At 42.7% G+C, this 18,005-nt stretch overlaps 1 protein-coding gene across 2 annotated transcripts; it reads right to left on the minus strand.

Annotated features, from left to right (window-relative positions):
• Positions 1–985: 985 nt before the first annotated feature.
• LOC108937360 (zinc finger protein 62 homolog) lies at positions 986–16,280 on the minus strand. 2 transcript variants are annotated; one of them, XM_018757256.2, is made up of 5 exons: positions 16,120–16,280; positions 8,629–10,212; positions 7,323–7,869; positions 5,694–6,569; positions 986–4,233 (listed from the first exon to the last, which is right to left on the minus strand). In XM_018757256.2, the coding sequence occupies exons 2-5, from the start codon at positions 10,004–10,006 to the stop codon at positions 3,327–3,329; spliced, it is 3,708 nt and encodes a 1,235-aa protein (XP_018612772.1). In that variant the 5' UTR covers positions 10,007–10,212; positions 16,120–16,280; the 3' UTR covers positions 986–3,326. The 2 variants fall into 2 exon arrangements, with proteins under 2 accessions (XP_018612772.1, XP_018612761.1); XM_018757245.2 differs by having other exon boundaries at positions 7,323–10,212.
• Between the last annotated feature and the right edge of the window lie 1,725 nt (positions 16,281–18,005).

Below are 18,005 nucleotides of genomic sequence, written 5' to 3' on the forward strand. Positions count from 1 at the left end.
CTCCTAAACTTCTATAACATCCTGCATAGACTTACAATACCACTTTAACAAACGCATATTGTCTGAATAAATTAGTGGAACAATTTCAGTCACATAATTTTTAACAGGTTATACAGTTATAATACAGATACAATATTGTACATTTTTCACTGATGACACTAATTAGTTTCTGGTGCCAGGCAACAAGAACATTCCACATAAATGTTTCTCATCTGGAAATAGCTTTTAACACCAATTACAGATGCAGTCATGCATAGGTTTAAAAAAACCCTAACCAAAAACTAATATTTCCAATTAAAATCCTATCATATGCATCACTTTAACTATTAATGCAAATTTATACATTTAATAGGAAATGTGTAACAAGAAACATCATAGAATTCAATTCGGGTTCATGTCATGACGATTTATACTGTGACATTAAGGAAATCTGAGGTTGCTTTTCTTGCAACATGGTCACCCATAGCGATATGCTTTGGCAGTATTTTTTTGTTGCAGAAACAAAAATATTTTTCCGTCAGGTGACACCGTTTCACACTAAGTAGTCGTGCCTTGTTTTAACTCTGAATCAGATTCACAATTTAAATTAAAAAAAAAAAATAAAAATTCCTACTGGATGAGTAGACCAAAAAATAAATACGGTGCAAAAGGTAAGGGGTTGTAGCATAAGTACTAAGTCTGGATTAGAATCTGAACTTTTATACATATCAAAGCAAATGAATGTGGTGGAAGCCACTATTACTTACCATCATATATCATACTGTATATGTGTGAGCCAGGCAGATTTTCTGCTCAGATCACGAGTAACCGTGACTTAAACCCACACTACTCAAAAATTTCACTGAATAAACACAAACAGTAACTGTACAGTACTAAAAAAAATAGACAGGGCATATGATGCGTTTAATAGCTGTTAACGCCAGACCTACAGGAAGGAGAATTATTATTGCTCTATTGTTGCACAAGGAACCCCTGACATAGCAAGAGGTTTTTTTTTTTCTTTTTTTATATATACGGCAGTGACACTTGAAATGAGGAGTTTCTATCTTTGACAAACTTCCTAGAACTTTTGAAAACCGGCCATATAACCTAGGTAATATGAGAGATGTAAATTATATTTAGTTCACAACTCCAGATCTGATTATCTTAGCATTTTACCTAGTTGATACAGTGCTTCATGTCCTGTAACATATTACCGCGGTTTAGGAGTGTTCTGCACGGGGACACAGAGAACACAATGAAACATTGCGTTCAGCAGTCAGTGTCATACATTGAAATGTTTCAAATTAAACATGTCGTGCAGTGTGGGAACAATAGATCTCCCAGTTGTATCCAGAATACGTTGTTCTCAGACACCAGTGTGCAAGATGAGTCTAAGCTGAGTCAAAATCAACATATTTTTTAAAAAAAAAAAAAAAAAAAAAACATTAAAAAGAGAAAAGCAATGTGGTCCAGTCTCTAAGGAATGTCAGACTAATCATAAAATGGAGTAAGAAGGAAAAAAAAAAAAAAAAGAAAAACCCTCAAGAACTACTAGTAAATACGTCAAATTTAAAGTACACAACACTCGTCTTTCACAAAGCCATCAGCAATTTTAAGTTCCGCTGAATAAAATAATTACTAGAGCAGATGTATTTACTTTCTAAGAGCTACTCATCTTCCTGTTATACAGTTCTTGGTTTTAAATCCATACTGATTTATTTTCCGAGCTTGAGGATCGTAACAATCTGTCTGCAATTGCTGGTCATTTAATTTAAACAACAAGCAATCATTTTAAGAATATTCAGACCATCCCTGACAAAAGAATTCCTCCGCAGTGTATATTACGCAAACTATGTTATGTGCATACGATGCATGAAAAACCAGACTGTTTCACGCGGTTAGAAGCTGCCTGTATGAACGCCGTGACCGCGACTGGAGCCACGGAAGTCCTACATCAGCAAACAGGTGGCCAGGTGAGTGCTGCTGATACGGTGCGGTAAAACTTCAAAGCTTCAATCCAAAAAAAGTCACCGATGGACTGACAGCCATAATTATGTGGGCTATAATTTCCATATGAGATGTAGGTAATCTTACAGTAGCCAGCAGAGTGTATTCATTTTAAATTATGGCAAATTACATATATATACTGTATACACACACACACACACACACACACACACACACACACCCCCTGACTTACAAAACATTCTCTGCTATTTCAGCCAGGGTAAATACTGAATGTCAGGAGAACCTCATCAGCTAGTTTTAACAAACGATTGTCTCTACGTGGCTGTTTGTGTCGAGGAAATGTGTAAAGCAAACTAAATCTTGACAATAAGCAGAGAGGACTCTGAGCAGAATTCTCCGTTTACACGCACAAATATTCATAAGCAGCCAAGGAGTTCGCCACCATCGATGATTACCACATTTCAAAGCACGGGACACAGCAACTGGCACTGTACTATCACTAATTAATATTTAATAGGATATCTTTAATTTGTCCAACTGCTAACTTAAATTCATCAAGAGCAAGCTTTTGAATTTTCATAATCCACAAATTACATGTTTTATGGCAAATTTTAATACAAACTATATATTGCAGTAATGTGGGAGATTAAAAAAAATATTTAAAAGTGTTACGCACCTGTGGCAGCCTTATTTAACGTAAGTAATAAAATACACAACGCTACAAAGTCAATAGTCCAAGATTCAAGTATCTATATGTGTATGTCAGTATTTTATGTAAATGATGCTAAAGGCATTATTTTAACTTGGCAAAATATTTTACATCGGTACTTTTATGCCCATTTTTTACTTAAAGGACTAGAGCTTCCCATTTGCTTTCCTCACCCTCTTTATTGCTTGTTTGTCAGACACCAATTTGTGGGGGCTTTCTACATTGTTAATTATTTGATATCAAACTCGATTGGCTTAGGTGCAAAAAGAGGAGAAATAAAGGGTGCAAAACTACACACGTTAGTTCCTTTGTTGGTCTCTATGGTGGCCACTGGGGGGGGGGAGGAAGGAGAAAAAAAAAAAAAAAAAACCAGCTAACAGACTGGGTCGGGCAGGCATAATTTAAACCTGAGATGTCAACTGGCAAACTGAAGCCAGCATCCTTAGTCTCAAAGTGTTAGCCCTTCTTATGAACATACCATGCTTGTGGTTGTATTTGAGGCAGATTTGAAAAGACCTGAATCTATACTGCAACACATTTCTTCATAGCCTGAAAAAACCTTGCAGAACTGTAAGTAGTAGAGGACTATGTGAGGTGCAGACTAGGAAAGAAAAGTGTCATCTTCATCTACAAGTTGTCGGAAACCACCCTGTCCATCAAGCCAGATTCAGAGGTAGGAGTCTATACCGAGGCCCAAAAAGGCACTGGTGCCCATGTCTAAAGGGGCCTCCAATGTGTTTTGGTGCACCTTCTGGTGGTGCCGCAGATTGGACTTGCTGGAGAAGCTTTTGCCGCAGTACGGGCAGGGGAAGGGCTTCTCCTTGGTGTGGACACGCTGATGGCAAATTAGCTGGGTGGACACGCGGAACGCTTTCCCGCAGTCGGAACACACGTAGCGCTTCGGCTCGGTGTGAATGCGCCTGTGGTTCTTCAGGGCCATGAGATTGGAGAACTCCTTCTGACAGGTGGAGCAGACAAAGGAGCCCACTTTGTGGCTGTTTTTGTGGTTTAGAAGGGAGCTGGCGTGGCGGTAGGCGCGGCCACAGTGCTCACAAACGTGCATCTTGTGGACTGCTTCCACAAAGCTCTCCTGCTGCAACGGCAGCTGCGGCAGCCTGCTTGAGGCGCACGAAGAGTGCGCAGCTAGCCTGGGTTCTCCGTCAGAACCCTGCCCTGGAGCGGACAGAATGAGATCTGGTCCACACCCCCAGTCCAACTCTTCTCCCAACACATCCTGTAGTGGCAGTTGCTGGGCCTGGCTGTGCAGTTCCTGGTGCCTCCTGAAACTGACGCGGCTGGGGAAGCTGCGCTGGCAGGGGATGCAGGCGAGCTCTCGTTCCTTCACGTGCACGCGACGGTGGCTGCGCAGCTGCGAGGACACTCGGAACGTCTTATTGCAGTCCGGACAGCTGTGACGCCGGGTTTCGGAGTGGATCCGCCGGTGGTTTTTCAGCGCCAGCAGATTGGAGAAGGTCTTGAGGCACAATACACAGTGGTAAATGCCTGTGGTATGAGTGTTCTTGTGGTTAAGCAGAGAACTTGCATGGCGGTAGGAGCGACCACACTGCTCACACCTGAAGGGGGGGGGTTCAGAACACATCAGAAAGAATCCTGTTTATACCACTTGACAATTTTAATACAGCCAAACTGAAACAAGCTTCTTCTGGATTTATTTGAGGCAAAAGTGTACACAGCTTACTGCTCAAGGTTTGCTCACCTAGTCTAAATATTTAGAAGCACACCGGCCATGTTTGCCCTTGCAGAAGTGTGTTTAGTAAAACAAGAAAGACTGAGGACACAGATAATGCTTAAAATAAAAGTCAAAACACTTTTGTTCCTAAACAAAAGCAAAGATTAAATTCCTTATTTCTCAGACAACGATAAAGGAAGAAAAAGTTAGCTACACCTGTTTGTAAATCAGCTCTTCTTAAAATTACACACAAACACGTTACTTCTCTGTCATAACAATGACTACTTTTATGCTGCGTAATAACTTGTCTCTTGGGTCACCTTAATGTTAAAAAGCTTAAGGAGTCTGCAAAATGAACAAATGTCTATATAAAGTAGCAGTTCTTGATGTACCTATTAACATAATTCATACGTGTTTATCGTCAGTCTTCTAGCCAAACTTTAGTTGTAAAGACTAAACTTCATTGTATGACATCCGTTCTCATTCCTATCAAAACTTCTTGAAAAACCATTTGTTGTATAGCCAATTGGGATAATATGATTAAAATCTGTGTCCCGCATAATGCGGAGACCACATGGTGAACCAGCACCACAGGAAACACACTCCATCTCCTGAACTGACAGCTGCACATGGGAGGAGGTTCTTTCAGAGGAAACTCACTCCTGAGCTTCTTGGAGAATTTTTTGGAGATGTTTGCTTGCATCTTTTTTACTTTGAATTTCTGGTTTTTTTAATAAATATTCACATATTCTTTTTTTTTTCCCCCCTATTATTTGGCATCTAGCTGTCTTGTTCATGCTACTAAAGACACGGAAAAAGCAGTGTGTGCACTTTGTCTACGGCACACAGTACTATCATATCGTCTTATTCTCTGCGAGAACATTTTGGCCATGTTACAGTAAAATAAAACAAAAAAACTAATACAAAAGTATGAATCACATTACTTCACTCGTGCAACCCTTTGAGTTTCATCCAAAAAAAACATTTATGATAGACTTTAAAATGTTATTGTTTACTTACAAGCCCCCCAAAGAGTTCAGTCCCTACTTATTCATCTGACATCCAAAGTACGTACAGGACAGAATGAACTCTTCACTCACAAAATGCAAGCTTTCTTTTAACTCCTTGAATAAATAAACTTAATAGCAAAGCCTTCAGTTGCAGAGCCACAGAAATAGCTTGGGAATTTATTTTGAGGTAAAATGATAACATTTAGTTGCAAAATTATTTTATTTAAAAAAAAAAAAAAAAAAAAAAAAAAAAGTCTTTTGACAATGTTTGTGTCTGGGATCATCAAACGAAACAACTATTCACAGATGTGTCGTGCATCATCACGTTACTCACGTGAAGCGGTTCTCTCTTCCCTCTCCCGCCTTCACGTCATTTTTGACCCCTTTGGAGATGCGCTCTTGGTTTTTTCCGCAACGATGCCTCTTGAGCCCAGACTTCCCCATGTAACTCTTGCCGCATGTGGGACAGCTGAAATCCACATTCCTCTGCATATGAACCTTTTGGTGATTGAGAAGTATGCTTGCCAGTCTGAAGGCTTTGCCACAGGTGTTGCAGATATGCTTCTTCTTCTGCGTGTGAATACGAGTGTGGTTGCGCAAAGCCATGGCATTGTAGAAAGGCTTAGAGCAGAAGGAGCAGCTGAAGTTGCCCGTCTTGTGCGTGTTTTTATGATTTAGGAGGCTCCCTGCGTGTCTGTAGGTCCGATTACAAATATCGCAAACAAAGGGACGCTCGTCCGTTTGGGGCGACACATGCACGGCGCTGCTCTTTTGGTTACTCGCACCATTCAAACGACTCTTTGGAGAACCTGGGTTTGAAACTGATGCGTGATGTATCTTCTTGTGGTTTGCCAGGCTCCTTGCGTGGCAGTAAGAATGAGCACACTGATCACACGCAAAGAGTCTAATCTTATTTTTGAACGCACCCTCATTTTGCACTTTCTGGTGGGCATCCTTGTTAGGGCAGGGCTTGTTCCAGCTGTGAATTTTCCCGCATTTGCTGCACATTGCAGAGGTCTGGCTGCGTCCCGTTCTGCTTTTGGCCAACATATTCAAGCTCTGTCCATTCTCGCTCCCATCAATTTGCGCAAAGTTCTGAAGCTGCTGATTAGCCCCGCGCCCTCTTGTCCGTTTTTTTTCGTGGATTTTTAGATGGTTCACCAGTTGTTTCTGGATCTTGAAGGCTTTGCCGCACTGCTCACACTTGTGCCTACAAAACAGGAACAAGAAATAAAGACAAAAAACACTGAGCAACAATCAGGACAGAAGCAGGTGCTCAGGACAGCATTAGAAATTTCTCCATTTCAATTAATGGCAATTTGGGCACCAAAATGATTTATGAGCAGCTCTCCAAAGCGCATTATGATTGTAAATCACAGTTAGGGTATGTAACATAAAGAAAAACTATAAACCGCCAAAAGCATTGAGAATAGAATGAATACACAGCCATTCCTTATATAACCCGTTCTGTATTAAACAGGTAAATATTTCTAAGTAGCATGCCAGCATTATGAGCCACTTCGGAGAAACGTGTCAGCTAAATTAATTCATTAATAACATTCAATGTGCCACTTCAGGTGTGCTCTATATTTACCTTGACTCATGGTTCCAACTGGCTGAGGTTATTGTGATAGGAAGTTTATACTTTTAAGACATGTACACATAAACTCAAGGAAAACAGTCAGACTGACCCTACTGTGGCACAACAACCTTATGGCTTTGAGTCACCAGGCAACTGCCCAAAACAACTAAGACAAGCCTCCGCAGAGAATAAAATACCAGTTGCGAAAGTAAAACGACCACATAATGGGCACGAACAACACTGCGCTGAAGGATAGTCCTGCTGCATTGAAGAACGATGTATAATATTTTAATAAGCTGTCGGTCAGTGCTTTTTCGTTGTATGACACCAACGAGACGGCCGAGCGTACAAGTAAAGCTTAATGACACATAAGGTGCTTACCTCTTCAGGTCAAAATGACTCCTATGATGGCTCTTGAGGGCAAGCAGATTATAGAAGCGCTTCTGACAAACAAAGCAGCGGAAGACTCCGGTTTTGTGGGATTTCTTGTGGTTGAGAAGGGAGCTAGGATGCCTGTAGCTTCGACCACACTGATCGCAGCGGTGAGGACGATCCTCCGAGTCGGGTCTTTGCTGGAAGCCTCCGCGACCACCGCAGTCCGCACCTTTCTCGAGTTTTTCTTCATTCGTTCCTTGTTCTTTCCAATTTAGCTTTTGCCCTTTGTCCCCCTTGCTTGTGACACACTGATGAGCCTCTAGCTGGTTGTAGTTTGTGCAAAACATACCACAGTTTCCACATATTGTACTCTTTCCTTCCATTTTACCAACTGTGCTGTAGTCATCATCTCTCTTGCTCTCTGCTGCCACGTCTTGTCCGTGCAGAAGCTGATGTGCCTGGAGGTCACTCTCCCTGGAAAAGCTCTCTCCACATGTGCTACAGATAGTCAGACTGCCGTCCACTTCTTGGGTCTTTCTCCAGGTTTCCTCCTCTGTGGAGGATAAGGAGGAAAGATCTGTATTAGGCGTGCCTTGGGAATGAGCGTTACTGCGCAAATGACTTCTCAGTGCCTGGAGGCTTGTGTAATGATTCCCGCACACTGAACACTGATACACCTCTCCATCTTCCTCTTCCGTATCATAATTCTTTCCATCTTGATTTGCCTCACTATCAGAACTTCTGAAGCTCATATGGGCTTGCCCATCATAGTTTCTCCTAGGTCCTTTAACGCTCCCCTCATCTTCCAGCAGAAACACATCTCCCAACTCTTGGAAATCAAGGTTTACTAATAAACCATTTGTTAAAGAGTCGTGGTTTTGGCACCGCTGAGGGCACAAGTGCGCTTTGATTCCGGCAATGTCTGCATATGTTTCACCGCAATCCGCACACATGTGTCTCTCCACAGGGTGATCACTCTGATGCAAAGGTGTGAATTCTGATCTGTCTCGAGAATGGGAATTAAACTGCTCGTGAAACTCATCTAGGCCATCGGTATGGCTGCCGTCAGAAACACAGTGTGAAGTACCTTCAAAATCGTCAAGGATAGAGTGCTTAGAGACCTCATCGCTTTCATGGTCCTGGGAATTAAAGCAATTCTGCTGAACCTCAAGTGTTAGAGGCTCTGGGGAGAGCCAGTCCCCTTCTGTGCTGACGGGCAGACAAGGTGGCCGAGCCTTGTGGCTGCGCAAGTGGCTGTGTAGGGCTGCCAGATGCGGGTAGTGTTTGCAACAGATGGAACACTGGTACTGACCTGTCTGGTGGGTGCGCTTGTGGTTGATCAGGCTACCTGCGTGTCGATAGCTCTTCCCGCAAATCTGGCACGTGAATCGACGCTCTTTCGCATTTCCAGATGAGCCCTCCGTCTCTTTCGCTTCTTTGGTAAACGACGGTATCGCCGTGTGTGACTCTGAGCCATTGTTAAGATGCTTAGGGTCCAAGACTGAAGGCTCAGTTTGACAGTTTGAAGTTGATAATGAGTTATGAGACAAGTAGTGATCTTTAAGGCTTTCTAGGTCAGTGTATCCTTCTCCACAGTATGCACAGGTATACTTTTGCCTAGTGACTGTAGACCCAGGAGTCTGATCTCCCATTTCCTGTTTGGGAAGTAATGTAGGTGAAGGACAAGAGCGAGTCTGAGAGCCTAAGAATAAACTGTAATCTGAGTCCGAGAAACTTTCCGGAACTTCACCCGCCGAAGAAGCTGCGTTATGCAATAAGATGTGGTCCTGAAAGCTGCTGCTGTTGGGGAAAACTACTTCACAGAGGTGGCAGTAGCAGGTAGCTGCATTTTCATTTTGGGATGAAGAAACGGTCAGGTCGGGTACAGCCTGGGGAGAAACTCCTACACCCAACGTGCTAGTTCGAAACTTGGATTTGGTGTGCGTGCGCTGGTGGCTGGTAAGTGCAGCCAGATTGTTGAACTGCTTGTAACAGACAGGACATTCAAAGGCCCCAAGCTGGTGGGATTTCTTGTGGTTGATAAGGCTGCCGTGGTGCCTGTATGTCTTGTCACATTGGTCACATTTGAACGGTCTGTCCACGGAATCACTGCCATCAAACGGTTTCTCTGCAGAATTGTCAGAGTTACCCAGTTTATTCATGTCACCATTCATTATGGTACTTGCGTAGATGCTATCAAACTCCATGTCCGGATCTTCCATGCTGTTGAAATTCTGCTTACTGGAGTCTGGCATTTCTCCATTCTCCTGAGGCAATTTGGCTGCGCGCTTGACCTTTTGAGGAGATTCTCTGCTAGATCTCTTGGATGTGTGAACTTTATGGTGAGTGGCAAGCTGAGTGGCCAGCCGAAAAGCTTTGCCACATTCAGAACAAGAGAAATTTTTGCTACTTGTATGAATGCGGACATGGTTCTTCAAAGCCAGAGCATTGGAAAGCACCCTAGCACACACTGGGCAATGGAAGGAGCCCACCTCATGCGTTTTCTTGTGGTTAGCCAGGCTGCCCGCATGCCTGTAGCACCGCCCACATTGTTCGCACTTGAACTTGCTGCTTGTATCCTCTTGGATGTGCGTGTCCATATACTCCTCACCTGGCATGGTATCTGGGATGACTACGTCACACTGCTTGTTCAAGAAGTCCTCAGTTTCTGCAATCTTAAACATAGCCATGATAAAGAGATCAGTTCAGGTGAAACTGAATTAGGAACAATTCACAGGGCAAGATAAGGGGTGAATTTCAAGTCCGATTCATTGTTCGGCACAGAATGAGCCAGGGCGATCATTTCACGATCTTTCAGTAATTGCTGTGATCAATGCCACAGATTTGGTCCCAGTTCAGTCTTTAAACTCTCTTCCATCTACTGGTCCTGAGTACACTGCAAAACAAAAACAGAACCATATGATTAGAAATTCACCAATGAAAACTAAAAGGCAGAAATAAGACTTATCTAGTACTGACAAAGTAATAAAAGGTGCATTCCTATCATAATGATTATAATAATCCCTTTCTACAATTTTAGAGGCTATATGTTGATTGCAGCTTCGCTGTACTCTGTTGCATAGTCACACTAAATAAAAGTAGAAGGTGTGAAAGGCTATTAGGAAACAATATCGGTAACACTAAATTTGGTTAGACATATAGCACTCGTTCTCTATGTATTAACCCCTTCACTGTAACGGCAGTTCAATTAGCAAAAATCACAGCGCACACTCAGAATGTACTTCTTCCTCATTACTCTCCAGTCACTTGACTAGTTTAATGACAAAACCCTTGATCCGTTGCCATCTCACGTAATGCAGCCTGCGAGAACATGTGTATATTACTAATATACAACTACTATGTATACAAGAGATTCTACTGGATCACGTCATATATAGTTTCAGTTAAAAACAGCGTGTGTTAAGCAACAGTGTGCCTTGGCCGGTAATGGCGAGTGGTAGAAGAGCACAGTGTTGCCGGCTGGGATCTAAAGAATGTTGTTTAGCTGTAGCTCAGTCATCCTCAGTGGCCATAGCTGTGTTTAGTGCCACTGGTTGACATAGGTTATGATATGCTCTACTGCAGCAAGTTTGCTACTTATTGTTAATTATATTCGCTTGAATGTGAATACCTGTATTGAACATGGATTGTAAATCAAGCAAGAAGAGAAAAGTCTGGTGCAGGTAGGAAATATTTTGAGCTAGTTAGACAAACCTGCACTTCCTTGCTGAACTTAAGAACAAACAAAAGAATAATACATTGTACATTTACATTCATTTATTTTACATTGTAATACAAAACATTAATCTGCGCTTATAGGCACCGGGTCACGTAGTGGTTAGAGTTGCTGCTTTTGGATCTGAAGGCTGTAGGTTGAAATCCCACCTCCTGCTGAAGTGCCCTTGAACAAGAAACTAACACTAAATTGTTCCATTACAAAAATACCCAACTGTATAAACGGATAAATCTTTGTAAGCACCTTAACATTTTAAGTCACTATGGAGAGATCTATCAGCTAAATTAATCAATGTAATCTAAAGGGTAGACAAATTTCAAGGCCACTTTCTAGGCATCTGAAGCAAAAAGTAAACTTCTGGGACAGCGGTAGCTTTTTAACAGCATGGCCTTCCCAACGGAATCACGAGCTACAGCACACCGGACAGCGGCTCCATTTATTGCCAAGAAACCGTAACTGTTTTCAGATGGCAAATTTGTAAAGAATTTTTCAAGCAAGTTGCCGATATAATATATCCCGAAGGGGGGGCTTGTTAACACCTTCCTAGAAAAAATAAAATAAAATTCTTATCGCAACATACTAAGCTCACTGTATTGGCCAGTTAGCCACAAGTGTTGGGAAGATTTTAAAAAGTAACTCAAAGTCCTGATTATTATTATTAGAGTGTGTTGCTTTCAATGTGTGTCCAAGAAAGTTCAACAATTTCTATTTACTGGACTTCTACAAGAATTGTGTGGTCAGAACAGTATTCTATGTCCATCTGAACGTAAGACAAATAACTCAACGACGACATTGTCTTGTTAAATTAGTTGATGTAATTAATACTATTGCATCGTTCAATAAAATAAACATTAATTTTTCAATCTGGACAATTTACAATTCTTGAATTACTTAGATTTTTGCATGTGTGGCCCTCAAGCCAGTTCACAATGATGATTGTGGCCCTTGGCCAAACAGTGTTGGATCCCCCCACGTTAAACTATCTCATGTGAGCCTTGTTGCACTCAGTTGCTGCACTGTACTCTACATCTTCCAAGACAAGTACAAATTTTTATGTTACTTCTTCATAAATTGTAATTTACAGATGCCGCCTTGGAAAAAAATGCAGAGAAGAATAAGTTGTAGAGACAATAAGTCTGAAAACTTGCTACCACGTTTCGCTGTAGCGGTTGCAAGCCGTCGATGCCATCGCAGCGTCACACGGCAACCAGTCTTCGAACTTACTGACTGTATTAAATACATTTTTCATGTCATTTTCAAGCAGACCAAGTTTAATGGATGCTACATTATGCAGCTTTTTCCAATTTAAAAATAGCACATTATTACTAAAACTGCAGCCCTCAAGTAGCACAAGGGTTGTAAGTCTGACTTTCCCTGTTCCGCACTGGAATTTTGTGTGTTATTTGCAATAAGCACAGGTCAGCCAACACTTAATAAACCAAATTATTGAGCACTACAGCATACGCAAAACGGTACGTTTGAACAGCTGCTGCACTTTGACGCGGTGACGATGCGCTTTGGGTTTTTTGGTTTCCCTCAAGTTGCGTCTCCCATTTCACGAAGACCTGGATGTCAGGATATAATAAAAATGCACACGAATCCAGAAGACTTATCATCGCCAATTATTGCTAAAATGAAAATGATTTCTACGGGATAACATTCTAAGAAAGAATAGCTTATTTTAAACAGTACAGCGCCTAAGTTACCATTTATGCAAAGGTACTTGCAGAAGCTGCATCGATTAAATAGCCTTTTACTGGCGAAACTACAGCTAAGTAACTTTCTCAGCGGGAGAAAAGTAGCAGCAGCGAAATCACAAATCGGGGCCCTTAAGGCTACCTGCTGCCCCATATCTCCACTTCATATCACCACCCCTCCTGTTTGCAGGGGAATACAAGCTCCACCTCTTGCTCAGGCTTTGAGATGGCCAAGCCAGGGATAGCTGCCACATCCTCAATGGCCTACTACTTAGTTTCCCGCTGCAGCTCACAGTGACGTCTATGCATCTGGAGAATATGCCAGCGTTAGCCTCTCGCATCCTGGAGCAACATTCTTGAGTGAACTGAAATCCGTCAGTTTGACCTCCTTGAAACCGCACGGTCCGCAAGGGACTCACGAAGGAGCAGAAACGGACGCGAGGCCTAAAGTTCTTGACTGCCTGCACTAGCGCTAGCAGTCGAGGCGTGGCGACTTTTGCGTTCTTCTGCAGCGCACGGCCGAATGAGACTTTCAGCGAATCACCCTTTCATCGAGTTTGTAAGCACCTACAACATATTAAGCTGAGCGCTGCAACAGAATGATGGGCAATGGCACATACATCAGATTCATCCATCCAGCCATTTAGAGGGAAGAAACATGAAAATAACTGCTTCGTTTACCGGTATTGGTCAGGTAGGTCTTTCAGGTGTCGGCACTGTTGGCTGTCGTGGGAACTGTAATCGAGGAGGTTCCAGCCCGTTTGTGCGTACGCACCATCACGGCGACATTTATATCTCAAGGCAGAAGACATTTACGTCTTTTTCTACGCTACACTCAATCTGAGTAACAAGCTCCCCGCAGAACGACTTAGTCTATTTCCCGAGATACTGCTCATCCCGGTTAGAAGAATTCAACTTTACAAGGGCTTTCATTTAATATCCCTACTTCGGCTTACGAAGCATCTCTTTACATTTACGAGGACCAAATTTGGAGCTCGCGCACCTCTGTCGGCGCCACACATTTATATTTGTTTCGCAAATGCTTTCCTTTCTTTCCTGCAAAGCTACTTGCAATGATTAACTAGTATTTAGCTGACACTTGTACCCAAGGTGACTTATGATGCTAGATACAGCACACTGAGCTCCTTACATTCACCCAAATATACACTATAGCACTGTAACACACACGCCATTGTGTTGCACTCTTCATACCGTCAAAGGTTTTCCCTGTTTTCTATTTTTAACGCAAGTTAAAAATAAAACCTTGACTCTGTAATAAAGCAGACTTGTTCCCAGACAAAGCAAAGAGCTCAGTGAAGCAGCACAAATGACCGTTACCTATTCTTACAGTCGCCTTTAATACTGGCTAGCCTGCAGTTAACCCCACTGTGTACTCTGCTGTTACATCAGTGCTTTACGGAGCATTACATGGGGGCAGGCAAATATTAAACTGTATTTCTTATGCTGCACCAAAACAAATACAAAATAAAAAGCTGAATGCTTAATGAAAGCTACATTTTTTAGATTTACATTTATTTATTTAGCAGACAGGGTTCGAGTCCTGCTTGGGGTGCCTTGCAATGCACTGGCATCCTGTCCTGGGTGTGTCCTCTCTCCCTTCAGCCTTGCTCCCTGTGTTGCCAGGTGAGGCTCTGGTTTGCTGCGACCCTCCCTGGAACAAGCAGTCTCAGATTGTGTGTGTGTGTGTACTTAGCAGATGCTTTTCTCCAAAGTGACTTTCAATGGATATTATGTAGTGTTACCAGCCCACACACCTTATTTACCGTGGTGACTTACACTGCTAGATACACTGGGTCACTCATCCATACATCAGTGGAACACACTCTCTCTGTGTCACTCACAAACACTATGGGGGACCCTGAACAGCATGTCTTTAGAGTGTGGGAGCAAACCCACGCAGACATGGGAGAACATGGAAACTCCACGCAGACTGAGCGGGGATCGAACCCACGTCCTCTCGTATCAGCCAGGCGCTGCGAGACGACTGACAGACGTGTTAAACTGATAGATGAGTATTTCGATTTAAAAAAGAATCTCCAGGGGAAATCACATTAACAGCAGGGTGTGAATAAAAGAAAACATTTCTTCACACTTTTTTTTTTTGCCTTTTTAAATTGATCGGTACGGAAACGACGTCCCTCCAAGGAGGTTAAACGGGAAGAGTAACTGCAGCAGGCGAACGCATGTCACCTATAATGAACGACAGCCTACGTATGCGCTACGATCACTACATCTTCAATATGTGTGGGCAAAGGGAGAGGCTGTGCTGCGAGAGACCGACAGAGGCCCTTTTCTCAGGCCAGTGCGGGCTTTTCCAGGCCCATTCCTCTGAGACTCAATTCAGCGATGGCAGAGAGTGCGTGTCAGATGTGTGCAGACCGGACCTCACCCAAACACTGACTTTTGCGAGAGCGTGTCTTTTATTTTGAAACGGGGCGGAATCGGGCAGCTGGATCCGGGCTGGATAAAGCGGTACATTGTGCGGCTCGGGATCCTGCCGACATTAGCAAATAGCGCTTGGACGGACTCTGAGTCTGAAAGGCTCCGGAGGCATGCTAACTATTTTTTTTTTTTTTTTTTTTTTTTATTTCAGGCTCTGGGATTACGTTGTTTTTTTTAATTAAAAAAAAAAAAGAAAAAAAAAAAACATTCCTCTGGCTGAAAAGTACCAACAAATAATATTTAATAAAAAAATTTTAAAAAAATCACACATGATGATGGGCGTCACATCTTCAGGCGTTATTTGCCACTGACTTTTTGGGATAAAGATTAGACCCGGGAAAAAGATATAAAAAGAAAACATAATTAAAAATAAAAAAAAAAAATTATTCTCCAGCCTCCTCCATCAACCCTTCGGTCGCTAACACCTCATCATAGACTCCATTTAGTCAGAGCGCAGTCTGAGTCTCGAGCACAGCTATTAATATCAATGAATCACCGAAATTACACCCGCAGGATGTGCAGGGAGTATAGCTGAAGAGCGTGACACACACACACACACACACACACACACACATTGACACACGCATACCGGAGGAAGACGGAAGTAGGTGGGTAGCTAGCTACATTGCTAATGCTAGCTAGTACTTCGACATCTCCAAAAAACGCACAGGAAACTTGCGAGAAATCATACCCGGCGATAAGTACTGGGGATGCGCACGAATATCTATAAATTGTAGTATTTGCTACACACAGTAATGCGCAGCACTTTGAGAGGCTCACTGCTACCCAGCTAACTTGAAGACTACACAAAAGGTTTCATTAAAATAAGCACCGACCGCATTGGAAATCATCGAGTTAAAAAAAAGAAAAAAAAAAAACCGACACCTCACACAACAACTGAACTTACCCGCTCCGCAGCGTTCGACACGGTATGTCCCCCCCCGCCCCCCTAGGTGACCTGAATACAGAAACGGATTTAAAGCGTTAATAAATTTAAGCGCTTCGCTTGGACAAATAACACACTGATTCCCGTTCTTTATTAGCAACCGCCTGCTTTTTCCCCGAGATTTCCACATACTTCCTGCTGCCTCTGTGATGCTCATGCTTGTACTTCCTGTTTCCGGTGCGTTTCAAAATAAAAGCTCCCGGCGCAAAGAAACGGAAGAATGTGTCGATTGTTGTGCACCTGCTTACGTGACACGCAGGCGCCACCGTCGTAGCGCTGCGTTCGCATCGGCGGCCTTCGTGCCTTTCAGTGCTCAATCATCTCACCCTAAGAAATCCTTCGAAGGGCTGCCCAGATGTCTGAATTTTTGTCCTCTTTCCCATCAGTTATTGATATGAACTTGTAATGAAATCATCATGTATTCTAACTTACAGTTGGGAAAGTACTAGGCAGGATGAGTGATCATCGGTTGTCATCATTGCACATCATCACCAGGCCACCCCTATTTGCTGAGGGTTCGGTGTCCGTAACGGCTGGACATTATTTGCCCCACACCTTTTCATAGCTGCTGTAGCAATCCGAGATTACGCCGCGTTTTCTGAATATACCTCTCTTTTGGGACTCGATCATTTTGGGTGGTCGTTGTGTGGAGCCTATCCTGGGTTCACCCTGGATGGGATGCCAGTCCATCACAAGGTAACTACACGTGACCAATGGGTGGCATAGGGAGTAGCGGGTGGCGTGAGAGGATGTGGGTTCGATCTCCACTCAGTCTGTGTGGAGTTTGCATGTTCTCCCCGTGTCTGCGTGGGTTTCCGCTGGGTGCTCTGGTTTCCTCCCACAGTCCAAAGACATGCTGTTCAGGTTCCCCCGTAGTGTGTGAGTCTCGCAGGGAGAGTGTGTTCCACCAATGCATGGATGAGTGACCCAGTGTAAGTAGTGTATCTAGCAGTGTAAGTCACCTTGGTGAATAAGGTGTGTGTGGGCTCATATCACCAGAGTTCATGTGAAGTCACTTTGGAGAAAAGCTTCCCGTAAATAAATGTACTCACTCACACATTTGCGCACGACAGGTAATTTGCGGTAAATCAGAATTCACCTGAAACGTGTCTTTGGACTTTAGAGGAAAGTGGAGTAATGGGAGAATTCCCACTCCAACGCAGAGAGAACAGGCAAGCTCCATGTGGACTGAGCCAAATTAAAACTGAAAGCCTGAACAACCGGGATGCTGTGAGGCAGCAGTGCTCCCTGCTGCACCACTGTGCCTCTCATTTCTGTTTCACCAGCATTAAATTTATGAATTCAAACACCCCAGCAAATACTAGCCTCTGCGTACTGTTTAGAGAAAGTCTGAGATTGCAGACCCCCACCTGTACCCTGACACTAGGACACCAGGTTAAATGCACAATTCATTACAAAAGTAGTTTAAAAAAACACATATTTCACACTCATAAAGAGACTTTTTTCTTTTTTTTATTCTTTATTCAATACCATAAGAAGAAAAAATTCCAATATTCCACATCGCAACTCAAACACAAAACATCCTCACATTTCATTAGAAAAATATTTCTCAACATAAACATGACAGAGCTTATTCATTTCCCCAAACATCTTATTTCACTAATATGAGAAATAAGCATCAGAATTTAACAACAAATATAAATATCTATTTTGACAAAAGGAACGTGGGACTTTGAAACCCATCACCAAAAAGCGATTTGAATACAAGGTTTAAAACACATGACTACCACACCGACAAAAAAAAAAAGTAGCCAGGCAGCCATGACAAAACCCCCACATTCTGATTTTGTTCCGTCAATAAAAACCATAAAACATTAAGAATTCAT

The sequence above is a fragment of the Scleropages formosus genome, chromosome 8 (assembly GCF_900964775.1).
Source record: "Scleropages formosus chromosome 8, fSclFor1.1, whole genome shotgun sequence".
NCBI lineage: Eukaryota > Metazoa > Chordata > Actinopteri > Osteoglossiformes > Osteoglossidae > Scleropages > Scleropages formosus.

Excerpts from the sequence above, each read along its gene's own strand:
- LOC108937360 (XM_018757245.2), bottom strand. The coding sequence starts at position 10,006 with ATGGCTATGTTTAAGATTGCAGAAACTGAGGACTTCTTGAACAAGCAG. Across the intron at positions 6,570-7,322 it reads AGTCATTTTGACCTGAAGAG|GCACAAGTGTGAGCAGTGCG; the intron begins GTAAGCACCTTA and ends CCTGTTTTGTAG. Across the intron at positions 4,234-5,693 it reads GGAAGAGAGAACCGCTTCAC|GTGTGAGCAGTGTGGTCGCT; the intron begins GTGAGTAACGTG and ends CCCCCCCTTCAG.